We start from the raw sequence: 26,954 nt of genomic DNA, 5'->3' as shown, positions 1-26,954 counted from the left end.
ACAGTACTGTAGATGCTGTTCTTTAGGTTTTTTTCTTAAGATTTAGTCATGTAGCTACTTAACTAAAAAATACACTTCCATATATATATATATATATATATATATGTAGGGTAAAGGGCCTAAATCATATACTAGGCCTTGTGCCTGGGCCGAGAACATGAATGGTCCAAGGAGGAATAAATAGTTATGGGTGATTTCAGTTTAGAGTCTCATAAATAAGGAAGAAGTGGAATGTGGTCCGAGGAGGAATTTCTCCTCGGGTATGATAAATACAGCTCCAATATGTATTCCAACAATCAGGGTGACCTTCCAAGAAACTCCAGTAATAAGGACGTACATCATGAACATACGAGAAGGAGGGGAATCCAAAAATATCTAAGGGAAATATGAGATTGGTCAAACCATATAAAATTATTACAAGATTATTTAGCTAAGAATCATGTTTGACCATATATAACTAGGGTTGATAGAGTTTGTAAAGAAAATCCAACCCTCCATTTTAAATCCCCTTTGAAATGGGTGCTCAGCCGCTCAGCCGCGAAAATCAAGCTTAAAAAGACATCATCATTAGTCATTACTCTCAAGTCTCAACTACTTTCATTTAATGCATGATTGGGAAAAGAAATTTGGAAGCTTGCCAGCATACTTTATATATATATATATATATATATATATATATATATATATATATTTATTTATTTATTTATATCTATTAACTATATAAAAAGAGGCTATGCTGCTATATTGCTTTGGTACTGAGCACTCAATGTGTTTGCACTGTGTAAGCATTGTTGCAGCGGCAACAAATTTTTTTTTTTTTGTGCTTTTTGTTTTTTTTGTCTTTTCCTTTTTCTTTATATACATTTCTTTTGGTTTAGTTAACCGGTACTATAGCTATCGTCCCTAAAGTTTTTTATTTTTATTTTTTAATATTTATGTAAGTTGGTATATATATTGTTATACTGACACAACAAATTTCATAATATTTTCATAATTATTGACCAGAACTGTAGCTACAGTGCCTAAAGTTTTTTTTTTTTTTTCCCAGTAATCGGTTTGTGTGTGTATGTTTTTTTTTTAAATATTTATGTAAGCTGGTATATATATTGTTATACTGACACAACAAAGCGCATGCACTGTAACACTGTAGCTACAACAGTGCTTTTGGTTTAGTTATTGGAACTGTAGCTATAGTGCCTAAAGTTGTTGTTGTTTTTGTTTTGTTTTTTTTTTTTTTTTTTTTCTTTTTAAATATTTATATTTATGTAAGTTGGTATATATATTGTTATACTAATGCAACAAATTTCACAATTATTGACCAGCACTATAGCTACAGTGCCTAAAGTTTTTTTTTTTGTTTGTTTTGTTTTTTTTTTTTTTTTTTTTTTTTTTTTTTTTTTTTTTTTTTTCAGTAATCAATTTGTGTTATTTTTTTTTCTTTTAAATATTTATGTAAGCTGGTATATATATTGTTAGACTAACAAAACAAATTTCATAATATTTTCACAATTATTGATGTGTCAATTTCTTACAAGTCGAAATAAAATAATAAAATATGAGACTATGACTAACCACAATTAAAAATAAATATTTTGAGAAAATGTTACAATACTTATTGTGTAGTACTTTTGCTTTATCGCGAATGTGTCTATGCCTCGTAGCTATAGTGCTTTTGGTTTAGTTAACTGGTACTGCAGCTACTATATATAAAAACGCGAATGCGCTAAATTACTGTAGCTACACTGATTTGGTTTCGTGAGCCACTTTTTAAATTTTTTTTTTCAAGTTTTGAACTACAGTGCCACTTCTACAATAGCTACAGGATTTTTTTTTTTCCTTTTAAATATTTATGTAATCTGGTATATATATTGTTATACTAACAACAAAAATTTTACAATATTTTCACAATTATTGACGTGCACGAATGCGCTAAAGCACTGTAGCTACAGGGCTTTGGTTTCATGAGCCACTTTTTTTTTTTTTTCCCCAAGTTTTGAATAGTAACTACAGTGCCAAGTGGCACTGTAAATACAATGGTTACAAATTTTATTTTTCCTTTTAAATATTTATGTAAACTGGTATATATATTGTTATACTGATACAACAAATTTCACAATATTTTTACAATTATTGACGTGTCAATTTCTTACAAGTCGAAATAAAATAATACAATATGAGACTGTGACCAATCATAACTAAAAATAAATGTTTTGAGAAAATGTTACAACACTTATTGTGCAATGTTTTTGGTTAATTCAATTGGCACGATAGCTATAATGCCTAAAGTTTTTTTTTTTTTCGAAATTTTCACAATTATTGACGTGTCAATTTCTTACAAGTCAAAATAAAATAATAAAATATGAGACTGTGACCAACTATAATTAAAAATAAATATTTTGAGAAAATGTTACAACACTTATTGTGTAGTGCTTTTGGTTTATTCAACTGGCACCATGGCACGGTAGTTGCAGTGCCAAAAGTTTTTTTTTTTTTTTTTCTTTTCAGTATTCGGTTTGTGTTTTTTTTTTTTTTTTTTTTAAATATTTATGTAAGCTGGTATATATATTGTTATAGTGACATAATAAATTTCACAATATTTTCACAATTATTGACGTGTTAATTTTTTACAAGCCGAAATAAAATAATAAAATATGAGACTGTGACCAACCACAACTAAAAATAAATATTTTGAGAAAATGTTACAACACTTATTGTGTAATGTTTTTGGTTTATTCAACTGGCATTGTAGCTACAGTGCCTAAAGTTTTTTTTTTTTTTTTTTCAATAATCGGTTTGTGTTTTTTTTTTTCTTTTCTTTTCTTTTAAATATGTATGTAAGCTGGTATATATATATTGTTATACTGACACAACAAATATCACAATATTTTCAGAATTATTGACATGTCAATTTCTTACAAGTCGAAATAAAATAATAAAATATGAGACTGTGACAACTATAAATAAATGTTTTGAGAAAATGTTACAACACTTACTGTTATCACAATATTTTCACAATTGTTGAGATCTCAGTTTCTTATAGATCAAATAAAAAAAATGCTAAGTCCACAACATTTTAACATTAATTTCTACAGTGCCTAAAGTTTTTTTTTTTTTTTTTAAATATTTATGTAAGCTGGCATATCTATTAAATATATAAAAAGAGCCAAAAGCTCATGAATAGTATTTTTTTGGTTTATTCAATTAGTGAAGTGCACTTTTTTTTCCCCCTTCAAGTATGCCAGTTGGTTTGAGCTTTGTTTTTGTTTTTTTTTTTTTTTTAAGATCTTTATATGTTTACTTTGTACTTGCAATGCAAGTTTACATTGTAAATACACAAAAGTGGTTAATATTATACACATTTGCACAAAAAATGGTAAATATTGTACAAATTTTGTAAATGTGTACAAAATTTGCCAATTTTTTTGTGTCTACAATAAAAATTTACATTGTAATTAAGTACAATGTATACATAGAGATTATTATGAAAATGTTGTGACGCATGTGTTAATTCCTTATAGGTTAAAATAAAATAATAAAATATTATACCGAGATCTAGCACAACTAAAAATGTCTTGACATTTTGTTGTTATTACAATATATTCACAACAATTGAGGTGTAAGTTATAGGTCAAAATAAAATGATAAAATATTGGACTGGGATCTATCACGGTCTTATAGAATGAGATTAACTTTTTATGACATAATTATCAACATTCTTAAAATTAATGTCTCTTTTGATTAATGTAAATCTCTATGTATTTAAAAAATCAAATGATTTATATCTTTATTTTGTGATACAAATAAAATCTAAAATTGATCCTAATCACTACTTTTTTTTTCCATGGCTAGCACGTGCCTTGCACGTGCTGCCCTGACTAGTATATAAATAAAGCCTGGAAAAATGGATCAAAGAGCAAATATTAGAAATTTAGGTCAACTAGACAAAAACCATGGATGGTAAGTCATGTATCCAAGGCTTACCATCATGCACTTTTGGCGTTATGATCATTTCATAAGTATAAGTATTTGTGGGGTGTGAGGGAGTAAGGGTCGGGGGTCAAGTCTCTATAAAGAAACTTTACACACATATACACTTAGATTAAGTTAGAATATAATTTCTATCTTTTATATATATATATATATATATATATATAAATTGTATACAAGGCTAACAAGGTTCCAGCAAATTATACATAGCCCTTCATTATTCCTCATATGAAGCAAATAAATAAATAAATAAATAAATAAAACAAAGTTTTTAAGAACTTCCATAAAAGCTAACAAAACACTCCAATACTTCCTAAACAAAGTTGTCTAGCCATCAAAGGGTTATGAATGGAATTTTTCACTTTCTAAGAATCCAACAAAGTTCCTCCCAATCCCATTGACATTGAGGAATTCTCAAGAGCGATTACTATTAGGTGCATAACCCAAAGTTGGAGTGTCCCACCCACAAATCTCAAATAGAATCCATCAATATAAAAGGAGATTCATGCTCACCTATGCCTTGAGCCTAGCTCAATTAGGGTTGTGCCAAATGGCCCAAACATATTTACTTGTTATCAATATGAAATGTGATGTAATGATGTTGTCCAAACAAAGACAGTATATAAGTCCCAAATAGCTAATCTCATTATTTGTATATAGTAAAATACCATTAGAATAATCAAAAGAGGGCATGAAACAACATTGATCGATGTCGAGTGATTCCTATGGTGTGAGTCTGTGAGATTATGAGAGCAAAAGGGGAGAGAGCATAAGAAAAAAAATTGGGAAATGGGAGAAGTAAAGATCAACTGGAGGTTAAAATGATACTATTTTTTTGAGCCAAAAAGGTGTCGTTTCGTTTTACTAGATTAGAATCACGTCATTTTGTTTCTCACTTAAACCACGTTTTTTTTTGGTCACATGAGCTTTAACCTGGTTAACAAATTTTGTGACAAGGTTTTAATGAAACCTTTTGAAGAACTATGAAGTTTAAATGGAACATTTTGAAACCTTAAGATTTAAATGAAACCTATCAAAAGCTCTAATGTTTAATAATAATAAAAAAAAACTTCACCATTTATTTTTGTGTTTTGGTAATTGAAAATTTGGAAAAAAGAAAGGATAAAATTTGACTATAAACTTGATAGTAGCTTAAGGCTATAAATTTACTCAATATCTTTTTATTAGGTGTGAGTTTTGACATATCACCATTGGACTATATTTTATTCTTATATCCTATATGCTTGCAAAATTTCTAAAAAATCAAAGATTAATAGTTATATTATCAATCAAATATTTAAATTTCAAGTGTTTTGTAGTCTAAAATTATACATAAAAAATAAGTTTATGAATCGAATAGTAAATTAGTATATTGTATTGGCATGAAATTTAACATATGTATTAAAAGTATAAAGAGCATGTAATTTAACGGTTAGGTTTTTAAAATATGTAGTTAAGTTAATTGTTTTAGTAAAAGAAGTAGATTTAGATTATAACTAAGTTTGTAGCTTAATTTTGTCCAAAAAGAAAAAAAAAATTGAATGTGATTGTTGACATGGCATAAGGATGACCATCTTATGCCAGCTATTATTATTTATTTTAATAATATGACTATTAAAAAATCCATTAGACAGTAGACACATCAACATTTTTGTTATTAAGATGACAGGAAGGTAACCTTGAAGAATTAAAATCCTTTATATTTGAAAAGAATCTATTTGATTTTTTAAATTATATTTTACAACTTTAAAAGTATGTAAATTATTATATTATTTAAAATTTTTAAATGAAGTTAGTCGAGTGACACTCCATACACTTTTAAGTTTCATGAATAAAATTTTAGCTTTGAATGGACCCTCTCTAGTTTAAGTGAAATAGGGTGAATCTTGTTCATCAAAATGTAGGACTAGCCCATATAATCAGGGACGGACCCAGGTAGAGGGCTAAGGGGGCCCGGGCCCCGACCCCCACTAGGCCCAAATTTTTTTTTTTTTTTAGCAAGTAAAATTTTCCCACAAAAAAAAAAAAAAAAGGGCTTGGGCCCCCCTAGTTTTTAGCTCTGGCCCCCTCCCAAAAATCATGAACCCTTAGCCCATCATCCGGCCAGGAGCCCATGACCCATGTAAATCTTAAAAAAAAACAAAAAAACTCAGCTTTCAAGTCTCAGCAGTCCAAAACCAAACAGAGAGAGCAAAAAACAAAGGGAAAAAAAGAAAAAAAAAAAAGAAAGGAAATTGAGAGGCGAGAGTGTGAGACAGAGAGAAGAGAGTACTCAGAGATGGACTCTGTAATCGGAGAAACCCATCTTGATCGGAGACCCGTGTCGCTGTGACAGAGAGAGACAAAGAGATAGAGAGTCGTGTCGCCATGACTGATGCTGTGGCCCGTGACGCTTGCGAGACTGGAGACCTGACCCATCTTCATCTAATCATCTTGCTACCTACCCAGTCCAATACCCACGCCGACGAAACCCACACCGCCACGCGAGACCCACTTGCCGCCACCGCTGCCCACGGAGACCCATCACACTCACAAGTATTTACTCTTATCACAGAAATTGAGAATCTGAGATTCATTCACAGAAACTATGTTTGTGCTTGTGGACTTGTGTTGTTTCATGTTTGTGTTTTTAGTTTTTACTGATGAGTGATGAACTGAACTGATGTTTGTGATTGTGAATTGAATCTGTGCTGCCTGTGGTGTTTTTTTTTTTTTTTTTTTTTTTTTGGGGCTTTTTGGCTTTGTGGCTGTCACTTTGCGTTTGTGACTCTCTCTCTTGCATTATATAGATAAGAGAGATAGAGAGAGAGTAGAGTTTGTAGAGATAGTTTTTTCTTTGTTGACTGGTAGTTAGGCATAATAGGGACAAGTGGAGTTGGGCAACGGAAAGTGACAGAAAAAAAAAAAGGTAAAGTTAAGAAAAGTTTTTGTTAGCAGTGTCGGTAGTGGGATTCATTGGGTTAGTGGGTCAGAATTAGAAAGATGGAGACAACACAAAGACACAAAGACATAAATAAAGGCAAAGACATAAATAAAGGTAGACCAACCAAATACAAAGACATAAATAAAGGCAGACCAATGACAAAAAGAAAAAAACAAATCATATAATATAGAAAATTGTCACATAAATTTAAGAGAATAACGGTGATTCTTATATGATTTTTATTTTATTTGTAGATTATGAAAAAATCAACTACAATGCTTGATTTTTTCAAAAGAAAAGGTTCAACTTCAAATTATTCCGAAGTTAATGTGGAATTGCTAACAACTAATGTTGCTATTCCAATTCTAGAAAATGTGGATGTTCCAATTCTAGAAAATGTTGATGTTCCAATCTCTCAAACACAATTTCAAAGAAATATTGAAATATCATGTTAATCAACGTGATGAAATTCGACGGGCTTACATTATAAAAGGTCCGCACCAACCTCCTCTAAATACATTCAAAAAAAGTGGAAAGCACAATTGTAGCTTTCAAGTTTCTTGGTTTGGAAATTATTCAACATGGCTTGAATATTCTCCTATGACAGATGCAGCTTATTGTCTACCATGCTTTGTCTTTCATAATTCAAATGGGGTTGTGGGAAAAAATACATTCATTGTTGGTGGATTTAGAAATTGGAGAAAGGCTGGGGGCAAAGATTGTTATTTTCAAGGTCATATAGGAAAAGATCCTAACTCAGCTCATAGAGTTGCCGAGCAAATGAGTAAGGATTTGATGAATCAATGGCAGTATTTACAAAGGGTAGTTGATCATTTCACTACTGAACAAATTGCAAATAATCGGTTGTAACTAAAGGCCACAGTTTTTATTGTCCGATATCTTGCCTTTCAAGGTATAGCTTTTAGAGGTCGAGATGAAAGTTTTAATTCATTAAATCGTGGGAACTTTTTAGAATCATTGGGTATTGTGACTTTTTGGAATGAGAAGGTTGCTGAAATAATAGAAAAAGCTCCCAAAAATGCAACCTACACATCACCTAGGATTCAAAGGAAATTCTACATGTTTTCTCAGTCAAAGTGAAGAAGGCCATTCAGGAAGAAATTGGTGATGCAAAGTTTTGCATAATGGTTGATGAAGCTCGTGATGAGTCCATGAAAGAGCAAATGGCTGTGGTTTTTGGATATGTTGATGCAGAAGGCTTTATGAAAGAACGTTTTTTTGGACTTATTCGTGTTGTGACACTGCAGCTTTGACTCTAAAGAAGGGGATATATTCTTTATTATCTCAATATTGCTTAGATATACAAAATATTCGAGGGTAAGGATATGATGGAGCAAGCAACATGTGAGGTATGTGGAATGGATTACAAGTTTTGATTTTGAATGATTGCCCATATGCTTACTACATCCATTATTTAGCACATCGCTTACAATTGGTATTAGTAAAAGCATCAAAACAAGTTGTTCCCATTAGTCATTTTTTTCTTACATTGCTTTTTTCTGATCAAAATTGTTAATGCTTCATGCAAGCGCAATGAGCAATTGAAAGTTGCCAATGCTAATGAAATAGCACGTTTGATTGATCTTGAAGAGCTTGAGACAGGAAGTGGACTTAATCAAATTAGCACTTTAAACACGTTGGAGTTCACATTTTAGATCAGTTTCTAGCTTATTAAGGATGTTTACTTCAACTGTTGCAGTTTTACAAAATATAATTGATGATGCAATTGATGGAGAATATTGGGCAGAAGCAGAGTCAGCTTATAAGGGTTTAACTTCATTTGAATTTGTCTTCATCTTGCATCTTGAGAAGGAAACTATGGAGATCATTGATAAACTTTGTTAAGCTTTGCAAAACCAATCTCAAAACATTTTAAATGCCATGCATTTAGTTTCATCTACTAAAGCACTTATCCAAAAATTTAGAGATGATGGGTGGGATGGCTTACTCACCACTGTGATATCATTTTGTGAGAAGCATTGCATTGATGTCCTGGATATGAATGCTCATTATGTTACGAGGCGAGGTTGAACTCGTAATCAACAAGATAACGTTACAATTGAGCATCATTATCAAGTAAATATTTTTTATGCTACAATAGATTTTTAACTACATGAACTAAATTATTAGTTTAATGAAGATGCAATGGAGTTACTTAGGCTTAGTTCAACTTTAGAATCTAGAGAGGCATTAAAATCTTTCAGAAGTAGTGATCTTTGTTTGTTGGTAAATGATTTCTATCCACAAGATTTCATAGATTATGACAAACAAGTGTTGGAGAAGGAGTTTTATCATTTTGAGCATAATGTAGTTTTGGATCCAAAGTTCAAAAAATTGAAAAATTTATCTGAGTTGTCTCAATGGTTATTGAGAACTGGAAATTCAGAACACTACAAACTTGTTTATAGAATAGTGAGACTTGTGCATACTCTTCCAGTTTCTATTGCTACTATAGAGCGAGCATTTTTAGCTATGAAAGTTGTCAAAACTAACCTTCGAAACAAAATGGAAAATGATTTTTTGACGGACTCTTTGATGTTATATATTGAAAAGGATATAGTTTCGACATTTAGTTTGGAAAGAAGGGCAAAAGGCTAATTAATTTGCCTGAAAAGGCCAGAAGCCCATTTTGTCCTAAGAAATAATGATTTTTGGATATTTGTCTTGGTTGATAGTTTATTAATACTATATGGATGCGTCTTTGAAATTTTTTTTTCCGCTTATCTCTGGCCCCTCCAACTAAAAATCCTGGGTTCGTCCCTGCATATAATATATATATTTTTTAAAGGTATAGACTAACGCAATTGAATTTATAAGGGTCAAAATGAAATCACCATATATTGATAAGAACCAAGAATGAATTTTTTATTTTTATTTTTATTTTTAACCAATAGTTTTATTCATACACATGAAAATCGGATTAATCAATTATTGTCACAGCAGCTAATTACATGCGGAGAATTTGATATACGGAATTTGAGCAAATACAATAGAGAAAGGGGCGACAATTATTGGATCTAATTGGTTCACATCTATTGGTATTAGGGGTGGAATAAGCCCAGATGAATCGATGTTTAGAATTTTCCCATTTAAAAGAATTGTTTGGCTGTGTAAATCCCCATCTTTTGCTGTTAAGTGATATTCTTTTCTTGTTTCGTTAACACGTCTAGATCCTCTAACTCGATGCATTGTAGCAAATCTTGTTCTTGGAATTTGAATTTCATGCATACTCGAATTCTTGGTTCCGCCAGAATTATTTTCAGTCGAAACACGCACTTGAACTGTAGTGTTACCGTCTAGGTTGATCAAGAGCAATGTGATTCCTTTCTGCAATAGCGTAAACTCAACACGTTAGCCAACTTTCTTTGTTAGCTTATAATTGTAATTTTTTATTATTTATTAAAGTGTTTATAAGGTGTGGAGGTAAGGGTTGAAGGTTCAAGTTTTTAGGAAGGAGTTTCATACACATATATACTTACATTAGACTAAAATAGAATTTTTATCTTGTAAAAAAAAAAAAAAAATTGAGTTGTTTTTATTTTAATAGTTTACATTTCAAAATTTTCACTTTAACCCTTTAGGTTTGATTATGTTTTCATATTAGTCCTATATATAGTCCATTTTCATTAGTAATTTAACCACCATATTATGTTTAATTTTCTTCCAACATTTACGAAATTTCTGCATTCTACAGTATTTTAGAGCTAGTAATTTTATGAATTCTTAAATGGCAAATTAATATGAAAACATAAATAAATATAAACGACCAAAATAGTCCTAAACTTTATGAGATAAAAGGGTATTATAATTTTTTTCCCCTCTCTCTTACAATAGATTATACTTTTTTGGATGCAAATACTTACCGTTTTCTTTGAGCAGTGAGCATAAGCACGTATTTTATTTGTCCCGGAGAATCTTGTGGACAGAACCTTGTTTCCCATCAAACGGTGCCAAAGAAGGGCACTGTAAAATAAAACAACAATGTTAGTAAGTTTTCATATACATCCTTTTACACTTGTCTTTACTTAAAATTAGCCTATGTAGCAAATTATTTTTACTTTGATCTTATGGTTATGGAAGTTCAAAAAAAGTACGACAATAGCACTCAAAGTGTGTAATTTTAGGTATTTTATGTGAAAAAATTTATAGTGTCCTAAATCTACCTCTTTTTGGGGCTAATTTAAGAAGATGATACGTTATCTTGTAGTAGGTATGTTTAGGAGTATGATTTTTTTAGGTGGGTTTAGGACAAATACCTATAAATCTCATATACATAGCAAAAGAAATACTCCTACAACTTTAGGATCCCATGAACTTAGTCACACATTGCCAAGGCAAGGAGTGAGTAAAGAGCTTGAGACTAATGGGTTTGGGAAGAAAATTTTATGGGTAAGGGAGATGGGTGTAATGCTTCTCATATGGGAGTAAGGAATTTTATGTGTAAGGGGGATAGTTGTAATTAAGTGTGTAACACCTATCACATTAGTCATGTGAGAAGTGTTACACCTATCCCTATATCTTTTTGTCACTTAGGCTGTGTTTGATTCGACTTCAAACGAATTCCGGAAATCAATTTCCGGAAAATGGGGTGTTTGGCTGTGACGGAAAACGTTATTTTCCGGAAATCGAATTCCGGTTGACCGAAATTTGAAGCCTTGACCACGGAAAATGAATTCTGTCTTCATTTTCACTTCAAATGAAATCCGGAAAAAGAGAGAGAGAGAGGGACAATCGCGCGAGAGAGAAAAGAGAGCCCAGATCAGAGAGAGAGAGAGGGACGATCGCGCCGACGAGCGGCGCGATCGACGATCGCGATCGTCGATCGAGTCGTCGGCGCGATCGACGATCGCGATCGACGAGCACAGACGAGCGCGCTCGTCTCTCGTCGATCGACGATCGCGATCGACGAGCGCGCTCGTCTCTCGTCGATCGATGAGCGCGATCGACGAGCGCGTTCGTCGAACGACGATCGCGTTCGTCGATCGACGATCGCGTTCGTCGATCGACGATCGCGATCGAACGATCGCGATCGTCGATCGACGAGCGTGCTCGTCCATCGCGATCGTCGATCGACGAGCGCGATCGTCGATCGACGAGCGCCGCTCGTCGGACGCTCGTCGGCTGCTCGTCGGACGAGCGTTTCGCCGGATTTGATGTATTTTCTGGTAAACTGATTAAACGAACCAAACACCAAAATTAATTTTCCGTAAAATGAATTTTGTGACAGCCAAACACATGAAAACATTTTCCTTTCCGGAAAATAGCATTTCCGGAAAATAGCATATTTTCCGGAAATGATTTTACGCGAACCAAACACAGCCTTAGGCTGTGTTTGATTCGACTTCAAACGAATTCCGGAAATCAATTTCCGGAAAATGGGGTGTTTGGCTGTGACGGAAAACGTTATTTTCCGGAAATCGAATTCCGGTTGACCGAAATTTGAAGCCTTGACCACGGAAAATGAATTCTGTCTTCATTTTCACTTCAAATGAAATCCGGAAAAAGAGAGAGAGAGAGGGACAATCGCGCGAGAGAGAAAAGAGAGCCCAGATCAGAGAGAGAGAGAGGGACGATCGCGCCGACGAGCGGCGCGATCGACGATCGCGATCGTCGATCGAGCGTCGGCGCGATCGACGATCGCGATCGACGAGCACAGACGAGCGCGCTCGTCTCTCGTCGATCGACGATCGCGATCGACGAGCGCGCTCGTCTCTCGTCGATCGATGAGCGCGATCGACGAGCGCGTTCGTCGAACGACGATCGCGTTCGTCGATCGACGATCGCGTTCGTCGATCGACGATCGCGATCGAACGATCGCGATCGTCGATCGACGAGCGTGCTCGTCCATCGCGATCGTCGATCGACGAGCGCGATCGTCGATCGACGAGCGCCGCTCGTCGGACGCTCGTCGGCTGCTCGTCGGACGAGCGTTTCGCCGGATTTGATGTATTTTCTGGTAAACTGATTAAACGAACCAAACACCAAAATTAATTTTCCGTAAAATGAATTTTGTGACAGCCAAACACATGAAAACATTTTCCTTTCCGGAAAATAGCATTTCCGGAAAATTAGCATATTTTCCGGAAATGATTTTACGCGAACCAAACACAGCCTTAGGCTGTGTTTGATTCGACTTCAAGACGAATTCCGGAAATAATTTCCGGAAAATGGGGTGTTTGGCTGTGACGGAAAACGTTTTTTCCGGAAATCGAATTCCGGTTGACCGAAATTTGAAGCCTTGACCACGGAAAATGAATTCTGTCTTCATTTTCACTTCAAATGAAATCCGGAAAAAGAGAGAGAGAGAGGGACAATCGCGCGAGAGAGAAAAGAGAGCCAGATCAGAGAGAGAGAGAGGGACGATCGCGGACGAGCGGCGCGATCGACGATCGCGATCGTCGATCGAGTCGTCGGCGCGATCGACGATCGCGATCGACGAGCACAGACGAGCGCGCTCGTCTCTCGTCGATCGACGATCGCGATCGACGAGCGCGCTCTGTCTCTCGTCGATCGATGAGCGCGATCGACGAGCGCGTTCGTCGAACGACGATCGCGTTCGTCGATCGACGATCGCGTTCGTCGATCGACGATCGCGATCGAACGATCGCGATCGTCGATCGACGAGCGTGCTCGTCCATCGCGATCGTCGATCGACGAGCGCCGCTCGTCGGCCGCTCGTCAGACGCTCGTCGGCTGCTCGTCGGACGAGCGTTTCGCCGGATTTGATGTATTTTCTGGTAAACTGATTAAACGAACCAAACACCAAAATTAATTTTCCGTAAAATGAATTTTGTGACAGCCAAACACATGAAAACATTTTCCTTTCCGGAAAATAGCATTTCCGGAAAATAGCATATTTTCCGGAAATGATTTTACGCGAACCAAACACAGCCTTTAGCCAAAATAGCTTCGTTTGAAGCCATGCTTCTCATATGGGATGGGGCCCACATGTCTCATGTGCCCATTACATATAAAGCCAGGGGGGGACTGGGAGGGGGTTGAGACCAAATTTTAGCCGCTCATTTCCTTTGCCACTTAAATAATAAACCTTTGTTTGATTGCCATTAATTAAATTAAATTAAATTAAATGCTTTTCTTAAAATTAAAAAAAAATTGACCTGTAGTAATCAGGATTTGGAGCAAAGGTGGAAGTGTTGAGTAGGCCATAGTTTCCACCAACCAATGTTTGTCTACAGTATGTTTTGGTATCAAAAGATGATGCCATCCCGAGTTGGTCCAAATACCTGCTTAATTGTTTATTAATTTAATAGAAAAATAAAAACCAATTGAGACTGTAATGGAAAATACTATATAATAGCAGGAGAGAAAGTGAATTAAAGGATATTACCAGAAACTAAAAACAAAAGCATTAGTGACAAGATTATGGCCACTATTATAAGCCCCGCCTGCTTCACCAACCCATGCAACGGCTTGTGTCCCACTATTCTTCAGAATGCTTTGAAGGCTACTAAAGGTCTGCGATGTGCTGTCCAGACTAGAGGGGTCTAGGATTTTCTCAATAAGGTGATCATCAACTCCTATATTTATTGTATTTGATAAAACAATGTCATTATAAATAAAATAATAATGCTTGTCTAAAAGCTGCTTATTTTATTTAAATGTAGTGAGATAAAAAGTGACTTTAACAAATACCAAATATATTAGTTAATTAATTAATTTTAAATAAACCACTTTTTATCTCACTTCACTTTTAAACAAATAAGTTAGACAGAAAATTAATAAACATATAGATGCTTAAGTAACCCAGCAAAAAAAAATATATATATATATATATTTATATAGATGCTTAAGTAAAACAGTACAAATTAATTAATGTACCCGGACCAAGGTTATAAATGTGGTGGGAGACCACTTGAAGAGATTTAGGTGTTTTCTTTATGAAATCTGCAAACCAAGTTGCATCGAAGAATCCTCCTGGTGCCACGATTTGTGGTTTAACTTTAAAACCAGCATAAATATTTTGCACTACGTTTTGGAGAGAATTGATGTCGGATGCATATTGGTCTGCTGAAACTCTTGCCCCAATTCCACTCCCACTCAGTTCATTTCCTGAAAAGGAACAATAATTTTACATAGAATTATCAATTATGCAACCATTGATTGATGATGAATTTAAAAGCTTAAACGCGTATAGAAAAATATGAAATAATTTTACATATACTAACCTCTCAATGTAACTGACTTTTTTTTTTTTTTTTTTGTTAGAAATCTTAATCTAATGAACCTAATATACTACCCTCACCCCTCCCCACCCAGGACCACTCGAACTTGGGTCCTCAAACTCCACAAACCTTTAAGGCTTGGAGAAGTTCCACTCCGCCCAACGTGAGTAGTGGTCTCAATATAACTGACTTTAAATTGCTCTTTCAAAGTAGAATTAGAAATAATAAACTTAGACTAAATTTTATATAAGAGACTTGTTCCTTTTACTAGAATATTGAGTGTTGTTATCTCTAAGAGAAAAGGGAAAACAAAATTAAAGCTTGATACTTATTATTAAGAAAAGTTAATAGATGCTTTAAATGTATTGGTTTAAGAAATATTTTTATAAAATTTTTATGGGAAAAGAGAAAAGCAATTAATTTTTTTGACTATTTTTTATAGTATTTCTCATTAAAGTAGTGTCAAAACTTTTATAAAATGGTTTATTAACAATTGCCTTAAAAGGACTGGCCTGTTAACATGACCACTTATTATTTATTAAGGATCATGCTAACGAGTGCCTTTAGTAATGGTTAACAATCCATTTTAAGAAAGTTTTGATACCATTTTTATTGGAAATGAAAAAGGCTGTCAAAACATAAATATATATATATATATATATATATTTTCATAAAAACTTTCTTTAAATGGATTGTTAATTATTACCCTAAGGGCATCCGTTAGTATTTCCCATTTATTAAAATTGTAATATTCTTTGCACAAAAAATCTAATTCTTATAACATCAATGTCCTGTTCTTTTTTATTACTTTGAAATGAAAAAGTTTGTGTACACAATTTTGATGCCACAATTTTTGTTATAATTTTAATGTAGTTAATTATATGAGGTGAAAAAACAATGGTTGGTCCATATGAGAAGTGATAAAGCAACCACTCATAGCCATAACAAAAATTATGGAACAAAATTTATGGTAATAAAAATACTGATTTGAGGTTTTCAAGATGGAATCCTTGGTCAATAACAACCTTGGCTAATGGAAAAACAATGATGTCAAACGATAATGCCTTTTATATTTCCTACACACAAAGTAGTTTCCCACGTATCTTTCGTCATTACTTGCATCTATCTAAATGCTTTTTGTATTTTCTATGAATGTAGTAGTTTCGCATGTATGTTATATATATATATTTTTGATAATCCATGTATGTTATATTTATGTCCTCTTTAGTCAGTACTTGCATCATTGCATGTATCTAATTGAGTAAATGATAGACAAGGGTAAGAACTGTCCTTAATGTTAAAAAAAAAAATATTACTCACTATATTCTCTTTGTATGTTACACTTTCACCATTTCTCTAGAAAGACTATTAAGCTTAAGCAAATTGCTTCCAGATATACCTTCCAAAATTCAAACACGAACATAGAATTTCTTACCTAGCTCCCAACCATGAATGATATTATAGCCCTTGTTTACAGTATATCGTATAAGAGATTCAGCATTACTGGAATTCCAAGCTCCTACAGCAGAACCTTGGGAATCTATAGTCTTGCCGCTTAGTTCATTGAGACCAAAAACAACTACAGCCCTGGATTTCAAAAGGGAACGCGATGATGTTAAAAAACAGTATAGCTAAAGATTAAAGAATATATATATATATATATATATCTCTTTGAAAAAAAAAGTGTTTATATTATTACTACTAGTTGATTTCTAATAACAAAATTATTACCCGGCTTTCTTGAAGAAAACGCTGAGTTCGTCCCAGCGTGACATAGGTAAGCAGCCTTGAGAGAAACCTAAAAGCTCCGAATTACTTTTTACAAATGGGCTACACGGTTGTCCATTGCCTGTTCTCTCGTATATTACCTTATTTTGTAAGGTCCCACCTAATCTAATTTTGAGGGGAGAAAAAGCTGCAATATATACAATCGAAGTTGTGAGTTCTAAAGTCAACTTGGGGTCCATTAAAAAAAAAGTCATCTTGGATTTTATAAAAAAAAGTTGTTAAACAAGTTTTATTATTATTATTATTATTATTGTGTGTGTTGGTGGATTAAAATTGTGCCAAGTGATCGAGTACTACTTACCTTTGATGGCATTCAAGAATTTTATGTTGTTAAGGTCCTACCAAAACAGAAAGAAACAGAGTATAAATTAGAATAAGGTAAAATGAGTAACAAAGTGAAATGGATTTTCAGTTTTTGAATCTAATAAGTGTACAATTTGTCATGGATACACTAATTTAAAAGTTTAAATAATGTGGCACTCTAAATGCGTTAAAATTATGGAACACAATCACACTCTTTACATCATTGACCATGATCTTGGTTCTCCTAGGGGAGGTGTTTGGGAAAAGGATAATATAAATTATTTGTCAAGGTGGTATTATTGCTTTTGGCAATTACAAACTTATTCTGGTGTTTTAATTTTGTCATGATACAAAGAATGATATGCAGGTGTCAATGAAAATTTACTCAAAGGTGGCAGTCCCTAAAAGTTCTTAGAAGATCTTCCTATGATGTTAGAAGATTAACTTACTAACAAAATATATTTGGCTAATAGTATAGTCGCATTGAAAATGAAAAAAACTCAGTAAAGATGGATTCTGATTTGATTGATAACACGCATAGTGAGGCCAAAAAAAAAAAAAAAACCCATTTTAAAGAAGATCAACTTACTAGATTAAGCAGAGAATCTCTGCCCCAGCTACATGTTCCGTAGTCACATTTCTCAGGAGGCCACCAATCTAGAGTGGCACAGACAAAATCATCATCTATCCTTCCAATTGAAGTTGTTCCATTTATAAAAACGTTGCCTTCAATGACTTTTCCAGGCCCTGTAGTACTCTTCTGTGAAGCCACGGAGATGGTGAAACTGACCAAGGGCAGCCACAAACACACACAAGTGAGAAGATATTGGGAACCCATCATTTAAAACAATATCTTTAGTCTTATTAGCTGCAAGTGCAAGCAAGTATTTATGTACAAAGAGATTTCAATAATTGCATGTAGTGGGAGGAATCGTGAACATGCATATGTGAGAGTGAGAGTGAGAGAGATATATATATTTTAACAACTCAAAACTTGCTGTAATTGAAGGATGAAATGATGTGATGTGCTATTTGCTATTCATTAGTATATATAACCAGAAATTCATGATTGCCTACACCAAATAAGAAAGACCAAGGTATTAATGACACATGAGTATTATATTCGCATGCACGAACTTCTTAATACCAGAGAAAACGAAGGAAAACCTTCACCAGATTAGAAATTAAAGGCAGGTGTACGTACTAGGTAGCCCCTAACAAATCCATACTATAAATATATATATAATCAAGTAAAAGTCTACTACTACAATCGTCTCTCATGTGGCAGGCAGACATATTGGTGTATCTTATTCTTATAATAATCCATAGCCTGACTTCCTTGACTAGTTTTCTGCAAAATATCACCATCACTGTCACCTTCTCAATCATCACAGATAATACATTTATGATACCAAATTCTTATATAGTTTATTTTTTATTTAAAAAAAAAAAAAGGAAAAGGAAAGGGAGGGCCAATTAAGTTCAATGTCTTTTTAAATATCATTCTCTGGAAAGGATTGGTAAGGAAAATTATAGGTGTATATTGTTTGTTTAGGTTTTATCATATAATTAACTAGTCGCCAACCCGTGCGATGCACGGAAAAACTATTAAATATGAGACAAAGTTTAATTACAAAATTAGTTGTAACCTAATTTTGAATAACTTCATAAACAAAAATGATACAAACATATAAAGGCAAAGCAAATAATGATTTTTTTGAATTTAATTAAGAATAGTTGTATCAATAGGAGTCAAGGTTTTATGTTTCAGTTTGGATGTTTCTTTTCAGTTGTATCAAAATAATTACATACAATAAATGATATATCAATTTTTATTAATTGATAATAATAATAATAATATAATAGATGTACATGGCCTAACTCATAATTAAAAATTATAATAATCTACAATAAAATGCCCCAAACAATTTCACAATATTTCTAAATTAGTATATCAACTCAAATAAGAACAATATAATGCATTAGGACTTGGGCTAGAGCCATATCTGTAACATTTATTACTCTAAATTTTTTTGGGTAAAAAAAATTACATATGATACAATCATAAGTGAGACCAAAAATTAGAAGTATTTGATGAAGTAATTAAATTGAAATATTGCACTACCTTCCAAATAAGGATTCTGAGCATCTGTTGATCACCACCATAGTTGGAAATAGGGCTGAGGGATCCACTTGATCTTAGCCAAAAGCCTGAGCACCTGAGCACAGCATATTGTAGCAACAGGTGTTATTATTTGGAGAAGTCTGCAGGCATTATAAAAAACTCATTTCAAAAATCAGTAAAAAGAAACAATAAATAGGCTGGTGCTAGTGGGGTAGTGAAAAACACTAAAATGGGTATAGCTATTAAAATAAAAAAAAAATAAAAAAAAAAAAAACCTTAAATAGTTTAAAATCATGGCATGCTTTTTCACCACACATTGAAAAGTGGTTGCAGCCTTTTTAGTTGGTCCTGTTCCCTCCTATGCTACTCAAATACTCTCTCGGTAAAGTGCCATTTGAGCAAGACACAAACTTGTTTGATTCAAATTCATTCACGCACAATACAGTGAGAGAGAGCTGGGTTGCGTGTGAAGAAGATAAACAGAAGAAAAGAAGAAGAAAATTCAAAGAAGAAGAAGAAGAAAAACTTACATCTATTATATCTCCTAGTGGATGATAAATCTGAGTTTTTCATACTAATGGAGTCATTGGTCTGCGTTTAAGGTGTAAAAAAAAGGGTTCACCTTGCCTTCAAGGTGGCACCGCCAATGCCTCAGCCGCATTGATGCCAATATTCAAAGCAAAGAGAATGAACTCTTTAGGGTTTTGAGTTTGTTGGTGTTATAAAATAGGAGTCGGGTTTCACATTTTAGCTTGATGTTTCTTTTTCTTTTTTTATATAAAATTTGAAAATAAATTAGCGTGTGAAGAAGATAAACAGAAGAAAAGAAGAAGAAAATTCAAAGAAGAAGAAGAAGAAAAACTTACATCTATTATATCTCCTAGTGGATGATAAATCTGAGTTTTTCATACTAATGGAGTCATTGGTCTGCGTTTAAGGTGTAAAAAAAAGGGTTCACCTTGCCTTCAAGGTGGCACCGCCAATGCCTCAGCCGCATTGATGCCAATATTCAAAGCAAAGAGAATGAACTCTTTAGGGTTTTGAGTTTGTTGGTGTTATAAAATAGGAGTCGGGTTTCACATTTTAGCTTGATGTTTCTTTTTCTTTTTTTATATAAAATTTGAAAATAAATTAGTGATGTGGAAAATATTTCTTTAGTATATATATAGAAATATAAAATCAAAATATTTGTTTTTTTTTAAATAATGCTGACATGGAAAATTGTGGTGCTAGCAAAAGTTTCGGTTTTATATATATATATAGATTACATTGTTTTAGTTGTACTGTCAACTAATTACTAATTTACAAAGAAACCCTGCAGAACCCCATCCACAAAGTTGCATGTACGTATAATAAATCTAAAGTCTAAACATATATCATTGACTTATGGTATAAAAAACCAGTATGACATCATGTGTGGTTATGATCAAATCTTTCATTTTCAAAACATATGTAAACTTACACAGCTGATACTAGTAAATATGCATTCAGCTACTGGTGTTAGGAAAAAAAAAAAAAAAAGAATTACGGAGAAAATACAACTATATTCGAAGAGTAAGAAAAATGTGGATTTTAATTATTCCGCCTCCCTCGCTGGTTGTAAGGAAAGAATTAAAGAGCTAAAGTTGGGCTTAAATCTAATTTTAATTTATTAAAAGTTAGATACTAAGATTAGTGGATGCACAAAAGAATAAGACGTGTTCCTTTCTCAATGCATAACAATGACACATGTTATTTTTTTAATTAATTTTAATATCCATTAATGGTTTTATTTTTTCACAAAAACAGAATACAAAACAAAAAATCACATATCAAGACTCAAGAGCGCAGTAACCATGGTTTTAAAAATCGGAATGGTGACGGAACCGGAAAAGTAGTGATTTTTGGTTTTTTGGTTCGACCCCGGTCAAACCGATGATGTCATAAATAATTTAATTAATTATTTTAAAATTATAAAATAAATAACAACTCATCAAATATATCCATACAAATATAAAAAAAAATTATAAAATGAGTTTCATATCTTATATTAGATGGTAAAGGGAAAGAAAGTATAAATAATCAAAATTAACATTACAAAAATAATAGTGTAGGGACACGATTTTCGGCCCAGGCCCAAAATGTATGGGATACTGGCCCAGTGAATCCAGTACAATAAATTTGTAGAGAGTGGGTAGAAGAACTAGGCTTTAGTGAATGGGATAACAATTATAATGAGTTTCCAATACAATCAAACAGAAACGAACCAAGTTTGTACAAGAGAGTTTGTTCTCGGCACAATCTGAGGAGCTCTGTTCCAGTATATATTGGATGATAATGGTTACAGGAGTTGTTGAGATTGCTACGGTGCTTTCTCTCTCCTTTTTTTTTTTCCGATCTCTGGGGTCTCTACCCTTATTTATACTACATATCTTCCTTCATCTCTATCCTACACGTGGATAGTTGATAGCTTATGTTGATTCTTGTCCCATCAGCCCCCTTTAGAAGTCTTCTGGGGTGGTTGTAAGGCTGCAATAATACTGTTCAGAGGTCACTTCCTCATCAATGCGGCCAGGGAGTTAGATGGGGTGTATTCAATGCAGTGATAGCAGCTTTTCCTAAGATATTTTGGGATTCTTCTCTGTCTTTTGTTCCTGCAATGCTTATCCATATTTCCAAAACTTCATGGATTGCACCTCTAGATGGTAGGCATCCTTTACGGACCTCGGCCTTGGCTAGCCGAGGACAAATTCATCCTCGACACAAACTCCTAGGCCATTATGTTCAATATTGTCTTCCTTATCCACTAGCATGAGTTTCCTTGGCTATACTTACCCATCCTTGGACGGCCCCTTATCCTTGGCTTGGGCCTTAAGCCCAAAACCCAATTGTATGATCTGGGCCCATGACCCCACAAATAACAATGTTATATCTTTTTTTGTTTTATTTATCATTTTTTTTACAACGGTATTAAGAATAAGTAATTTAATTGTACTTTAAAGATCTATTCTAAATAAGAGGGTGTTTAATTAGATGATAGTAGCCTAAATGTTAAAATACAAATCATTTTTTTATTGTTTAAAAAGTATGTTTGTATTTGTATTCTTTTATTAATCAAAATTAAGTTTTTTTTGGAGAGATTTTCAACCTATGACGTTCGCTCCTGATGATAGTTCTTTATCATCAGACAATCAAAATTAAGTTATTAACATAGTTATTCAGCAAAAAAAGAAATAACACAACCGAACAGTACACACTAAAAATAAAAAATGAAACACCTGGCTAACATGCATGGTTGTACATCTCCCAAAGTACCCAACCCAATTCCCAAGTGCCAACTGCCAAGCATTAATACTTTAGATGCCTTTTATGCCTTTCATTGATACTTGGCTTTTGAGTTTTTTCAGTAGTTCTGTGGGTTGGTTTTTCGCTAGTGCGAGTACGGTAGGTATTCACAGCCTTCTTTTTCTTCCCTCAAAACTTCATATATATTTTTTTATTTTCTCTGTATCTCTCAACTTGAAAGTTGAAACTTGAACAAATATCTCTCAGTCAAAGACATTAGATCCGACTTCCAATTTGCTCATTTTTCTTGAGGTGGTCGGCGATGCTGGCTTGGTATTTTTTTTTTTTTAAGCAGTTTTGTAGCTAAGTTAGAGAACCGTTGAGAAATGGTTTGACCGTTCCGGTTCCGGGTTTCCTGGTTGAACCGCAGTTTTATAGGTTTTTTCGGATTTTTTCATATTTCCGACTTTTTATGATAATCGAACCGGTATGTATACCGGTTGACGGTCGGACCGGTTGAACCGATCGGTCTGATATGATTTTTAAAACTATGACAGTAACTCAATTGACACCTCTTGGTGTTTGATAATGCCTTAAAATGTATACTTGTTATATATTTATGTGGGCGTTTCTACTTTTAGAAAATCATGTGAAAAAAATGAGTTTACAAGAGTTTGTGAGAGAATGGAGGCCAAATTCGAATTAAAGAGGAGCTAAAGGACCATGCTTAAATGTATAAGGAGGTGCAGCTGGAGTGCTTGGATCGTTTACCATGTTTGGAAGTTTCAAATAAGGAAAGAAATCAAAGAGGTAGAATCTGAAAAAGAAAAATCAGATTTGAGTACTGATCAGTATTTGGGCGTATCTTTCTCTTCAAAATTCCAATTGACTCAAGGCTGGATGGGCTAGAACTGTGACTTAATTATCTACAACTTTCCAGTTTTGAGTTTTTCGAAATTCACAATTTTTGAAGGCTGAAATTAACTCACAAGTTGCAGTTGTAAATTTGGACGAAAATTAAATAGTAAAAATTTTTATTTTTCTTTCGACACTTTTACGTTAGGGCTTGGAGGGGAGGCTGTGCAGAACGAATTTGGGGGAGAAAAAAATATTGTATTTTCCTTTCTTTAATGGCAGCCTAAACTCTTTGCTAGGGTTAGGGGTTATGTTTCTTCTATACGGTATGAATATTCGATGTGATTCTTTCTAAAATTTTAGACAATAACATATTTGATTGTTCAATAAGATTTCTTTTGATGTATTAGTTCTTTCATGCTTTCAATAAGTTCAATCATGTTTTTCTTATTATTTAGATGAATTTCTAATAGTTTCAAATAGAAATAAGGTTTTAAAGTGAATGAGTTTTTTCTAAAAACTATTATAGCCGTATCATTAATCTAGATTATCATGCATTCTTGAATTGTCTTAGTTCAACCGAATTAACAATCAATTATGAAATATATATTTTCTTAGATCATAAAGAATTTCATATTGATATAGGGAAACACACCAATGCCTTGGTATTTACATTATTGATTTAAATTAGTTTTTACTATTATTCTTGTTAACAATCACCAAGCAAAAATACTTTTCTTCTTCACCCAAATTGTTGTTTAATTATATTGTCTTTGAATTTACCCTGCACCTTGTGGTTCGACCTCGATAATCCGAGAATTATATTACTACAATCTCCTGCACTTAAGAGTGAGCAAGCAGTGTTTGTAATAGAGACATCCATAATTTAAATAATTACTTCTTGTTGTGACTAATGAATTATTAAAAAAAAAAAAATGCTTCACCAATTTTGAAAGTGATACCCAAAAGGGGGGGGGGTGTGATTCAAAGAAGAGACAAGAAATAGGATTTACACAATATACTAAGCTCACAACCAAGGGAAAAACCACTGGGATACAAAAAATTCATCACCCAAAGGAAATTACCAAGGATACATGATTGAACAGATTCACCACTCAATGGACTACCCAAAGAGATACAAAGTATAACACAAATAATTTTGAATAATAAATACTCTCATAATCTGCTCTTAGTCTAGCCAATTATATATATATATATATATATATATATATATATATATATATATGTATGTATGTATGTATGTATGTATAGTGTTTAGAACATCCCTTTAAGCACGGAGGAACTAAATGACTACAAGATTTCCAAGACATAAAAAATAAGAATGCAAATAAATGATCTAGTATTTCCCACAAAAGCATAAATCAAGATTGACTAATTAAATGCATCAAGACTTGTAAGATTGAATATATAAATGTTGTAGGACCAGTCTTAATGGGCTTTGACTAGCATCACAAACTATGGATGATAAGGCTGGTAGGGATCTCCATGTCCAAATCATAAGATTCCTCTATTTGGGCTTATAAGACAACAAGGGTTGTTAGGCATGTTGTCTCTTTATCTCTATTGTTGGCTCTGATATCAAACTGGTATCAAAGCAAATCTTTCCTATGGATTTATCCAAGTATTTTTTGTTGTTCTAAAATACAACAATTCGTCTACCTCACAATAGAAGATGAATAGAGTATTTTGGAACAACAAAGATAACTTGGATAAATTGACAGGAAAGGCTTGCTCGAATACCAATTTGATATTGGAAAAAAGGGGGTCGATAATAAGGCTGGTATAGACATGGAGGCCTATACTAGTTGTAGACACCCCATTTTGTTCCGACTTATACCCAAGGTCCTCGGTCCCAATGATGAGAAATTAATTCACTATCAAAATAATTAACATCATATGTACAGCCCAATGAGTAGATGAACCCAAAAGTGGCCCTATGTATCCAAGCCTAAAAGCCCATTTCTAACCTAATTTGTTTGAGGTTTACTAAAGGTGCATACATTGGCTAGAAAAATGATATGTACACACCTAATCTATGGCGTACACACCTTCTAGATAGAAGCCTCAAATTACTCTATTTCCATTTTGGTGTGATGTTAGGGCAACTATCTTGATCAATTGGTTGCCCAAATGTCTAACCTAACCATAGAATACCAGTTCCCCTAAAAAAATCCTCACTTTCACCATCCAAAGGGTTGGAAAATTTTTACCCACTAAAACTTTGCCAAAATACCATGGGAAATCTTAAACCTAAATGTTGTAGGCTAAAAGGGCAGAAACAGTGAATTAGACTAATCTTTTAAGACCATTTGGTTAGAAGATAGTCTCATACTCACTAGGATTCAAACTTCTAGTTGGTGTCACACTCAAGCTTGCTAACATACCACTTAAGGTCGTCCAAAATATCCTAGTTAAACTGTTTCAAATCATTGCTTCACACCAAAGCTGCGGTAGTTTATTTTAGCCAAGGGGCTAGTCATCAACATTACTATAAGTGTCATGAGGAGGAGATAATAACATGTTCTGTGGTAACTATATGTTTCATTTCCTTTATTTTTTGTAAATCAGTTTAGAATCCTAAAATCTTCCTGAGGATGTGTATGCATGAAATAATAGGCGTACACATCATTATCTCTGTGTACCCATTCTTTAGACGGCTAGGGTTCTTGTTTTAGTTTTATTTGTTGGAAATTTGTTTGAAGCCTAGGTACGTATGTCGATAGAAGGATGCGTACGCATCTTTCTTATGGCATATGCCAATTTGGGCAGAACCCAAATTTCTTGCATTTTTTTTGTTTGATTTTCTTTAAATGCTATTTTTTATATTCTTTCCTTATTTGTTTTTGTATGCTTTTATATGTCTTCTACCTTCTTTGTTTCTTTTTTCCTTCTTTAGATATACACATGTAATAAAACCTAAGATACTCTAAGACTTTTTCTTTCTTTCCTTCTTTGAACATAAGCCCTAATGCATATTCTCTCTTTTCTCTCATCCACTTTTTAATTCTGATCTCAACTATACAAGAAAATTAAAAGAATCAAAGATAAAGAAGGAAGACTTTCAACTCATAAATGATAATACTTTCTAAAAACCTCAATTCAGTTGTCAATTAGAATTCAATCTCTTTTGAAACTAATTGATGAATCAAACATAAGGAAAGTCCACTTTTAATAGGAATCTTTCAAGATTTAATTGAACATTTAATCAAAGTTTGATTTAGGTTCTTAACTCATTCCAAATTAATAATTAAATTAAAACCTAATTAAAGTAAGGTGTCTCAAAACTCTTCAAGATAATTAAGGTAATTGATTTAAACTAAAAGAGAGATGCTACGTCTACAACATTTTTATAACAAATCACAGGTGGTTAGTTATTATTGGTTCAAATTTGAAACTAACACTAAGATTACTTTTTTACCCCAACAATAACAACTTGCCACTTAGGATTTGTTGTAAAAATGTTGTAGACATATCATTTCTCAAA

The 26,954-nt window shown here is 33.3% G+C and overlaps 1 protein-coding gene across 1 annotated transcript; it reads right to left on the bottom strand.

Moving 5' to 3' along the window:
* Window positions 1-9,874: 9,874 nt before the first annotated feature.
* Window positions 9,875-18,043, bottom strand: LOC115964693 (heparanase-like protein 3). Its single transcript, XM_031083955.1, has 9 exons — window positions 17,795-18,043; window positions 17,204-17,240; window positions 16,846-17,029; window positions 16,550-16,701; window positions 14,771-15,001; window positions 14,280-14,469; window positions 14,050-14,175; window positions 10,795-10,894; window positions 9,875-10,258 (listed from the first exon to the last, which is right to left on the bottom strand). The coding sequence occupies exons 1-9, from the start codon at window positions 18,041-18,043 to the stop codon at window positions 9,875-9,877; spliced, it is 1,653 nt and encodes a 550-aa protein (XP_030939815.1).
* Window positions 18,044-26,954: the final 8,911 nt, after the last annotated feature.

Source organism: Quercus lobata, chromosome 10 (assembly GCF_001633185.2).
Source record: "Quercus lobata isolate SW786 chromosome 10, ValleyOak3.0 Primary Assembly, whole genome shotgun sequence".
Classification (NCBI taxonomy): domain Eukaryota; kingdom Viridiplantae; phylum Streptophyta; class Magnoliopsida; order Fagales; family Fagaceae; genus Quercus; species Quercus lobata.
This window is presented reverse-complemented; position numbering and strand designations above follow the sequence as displayed.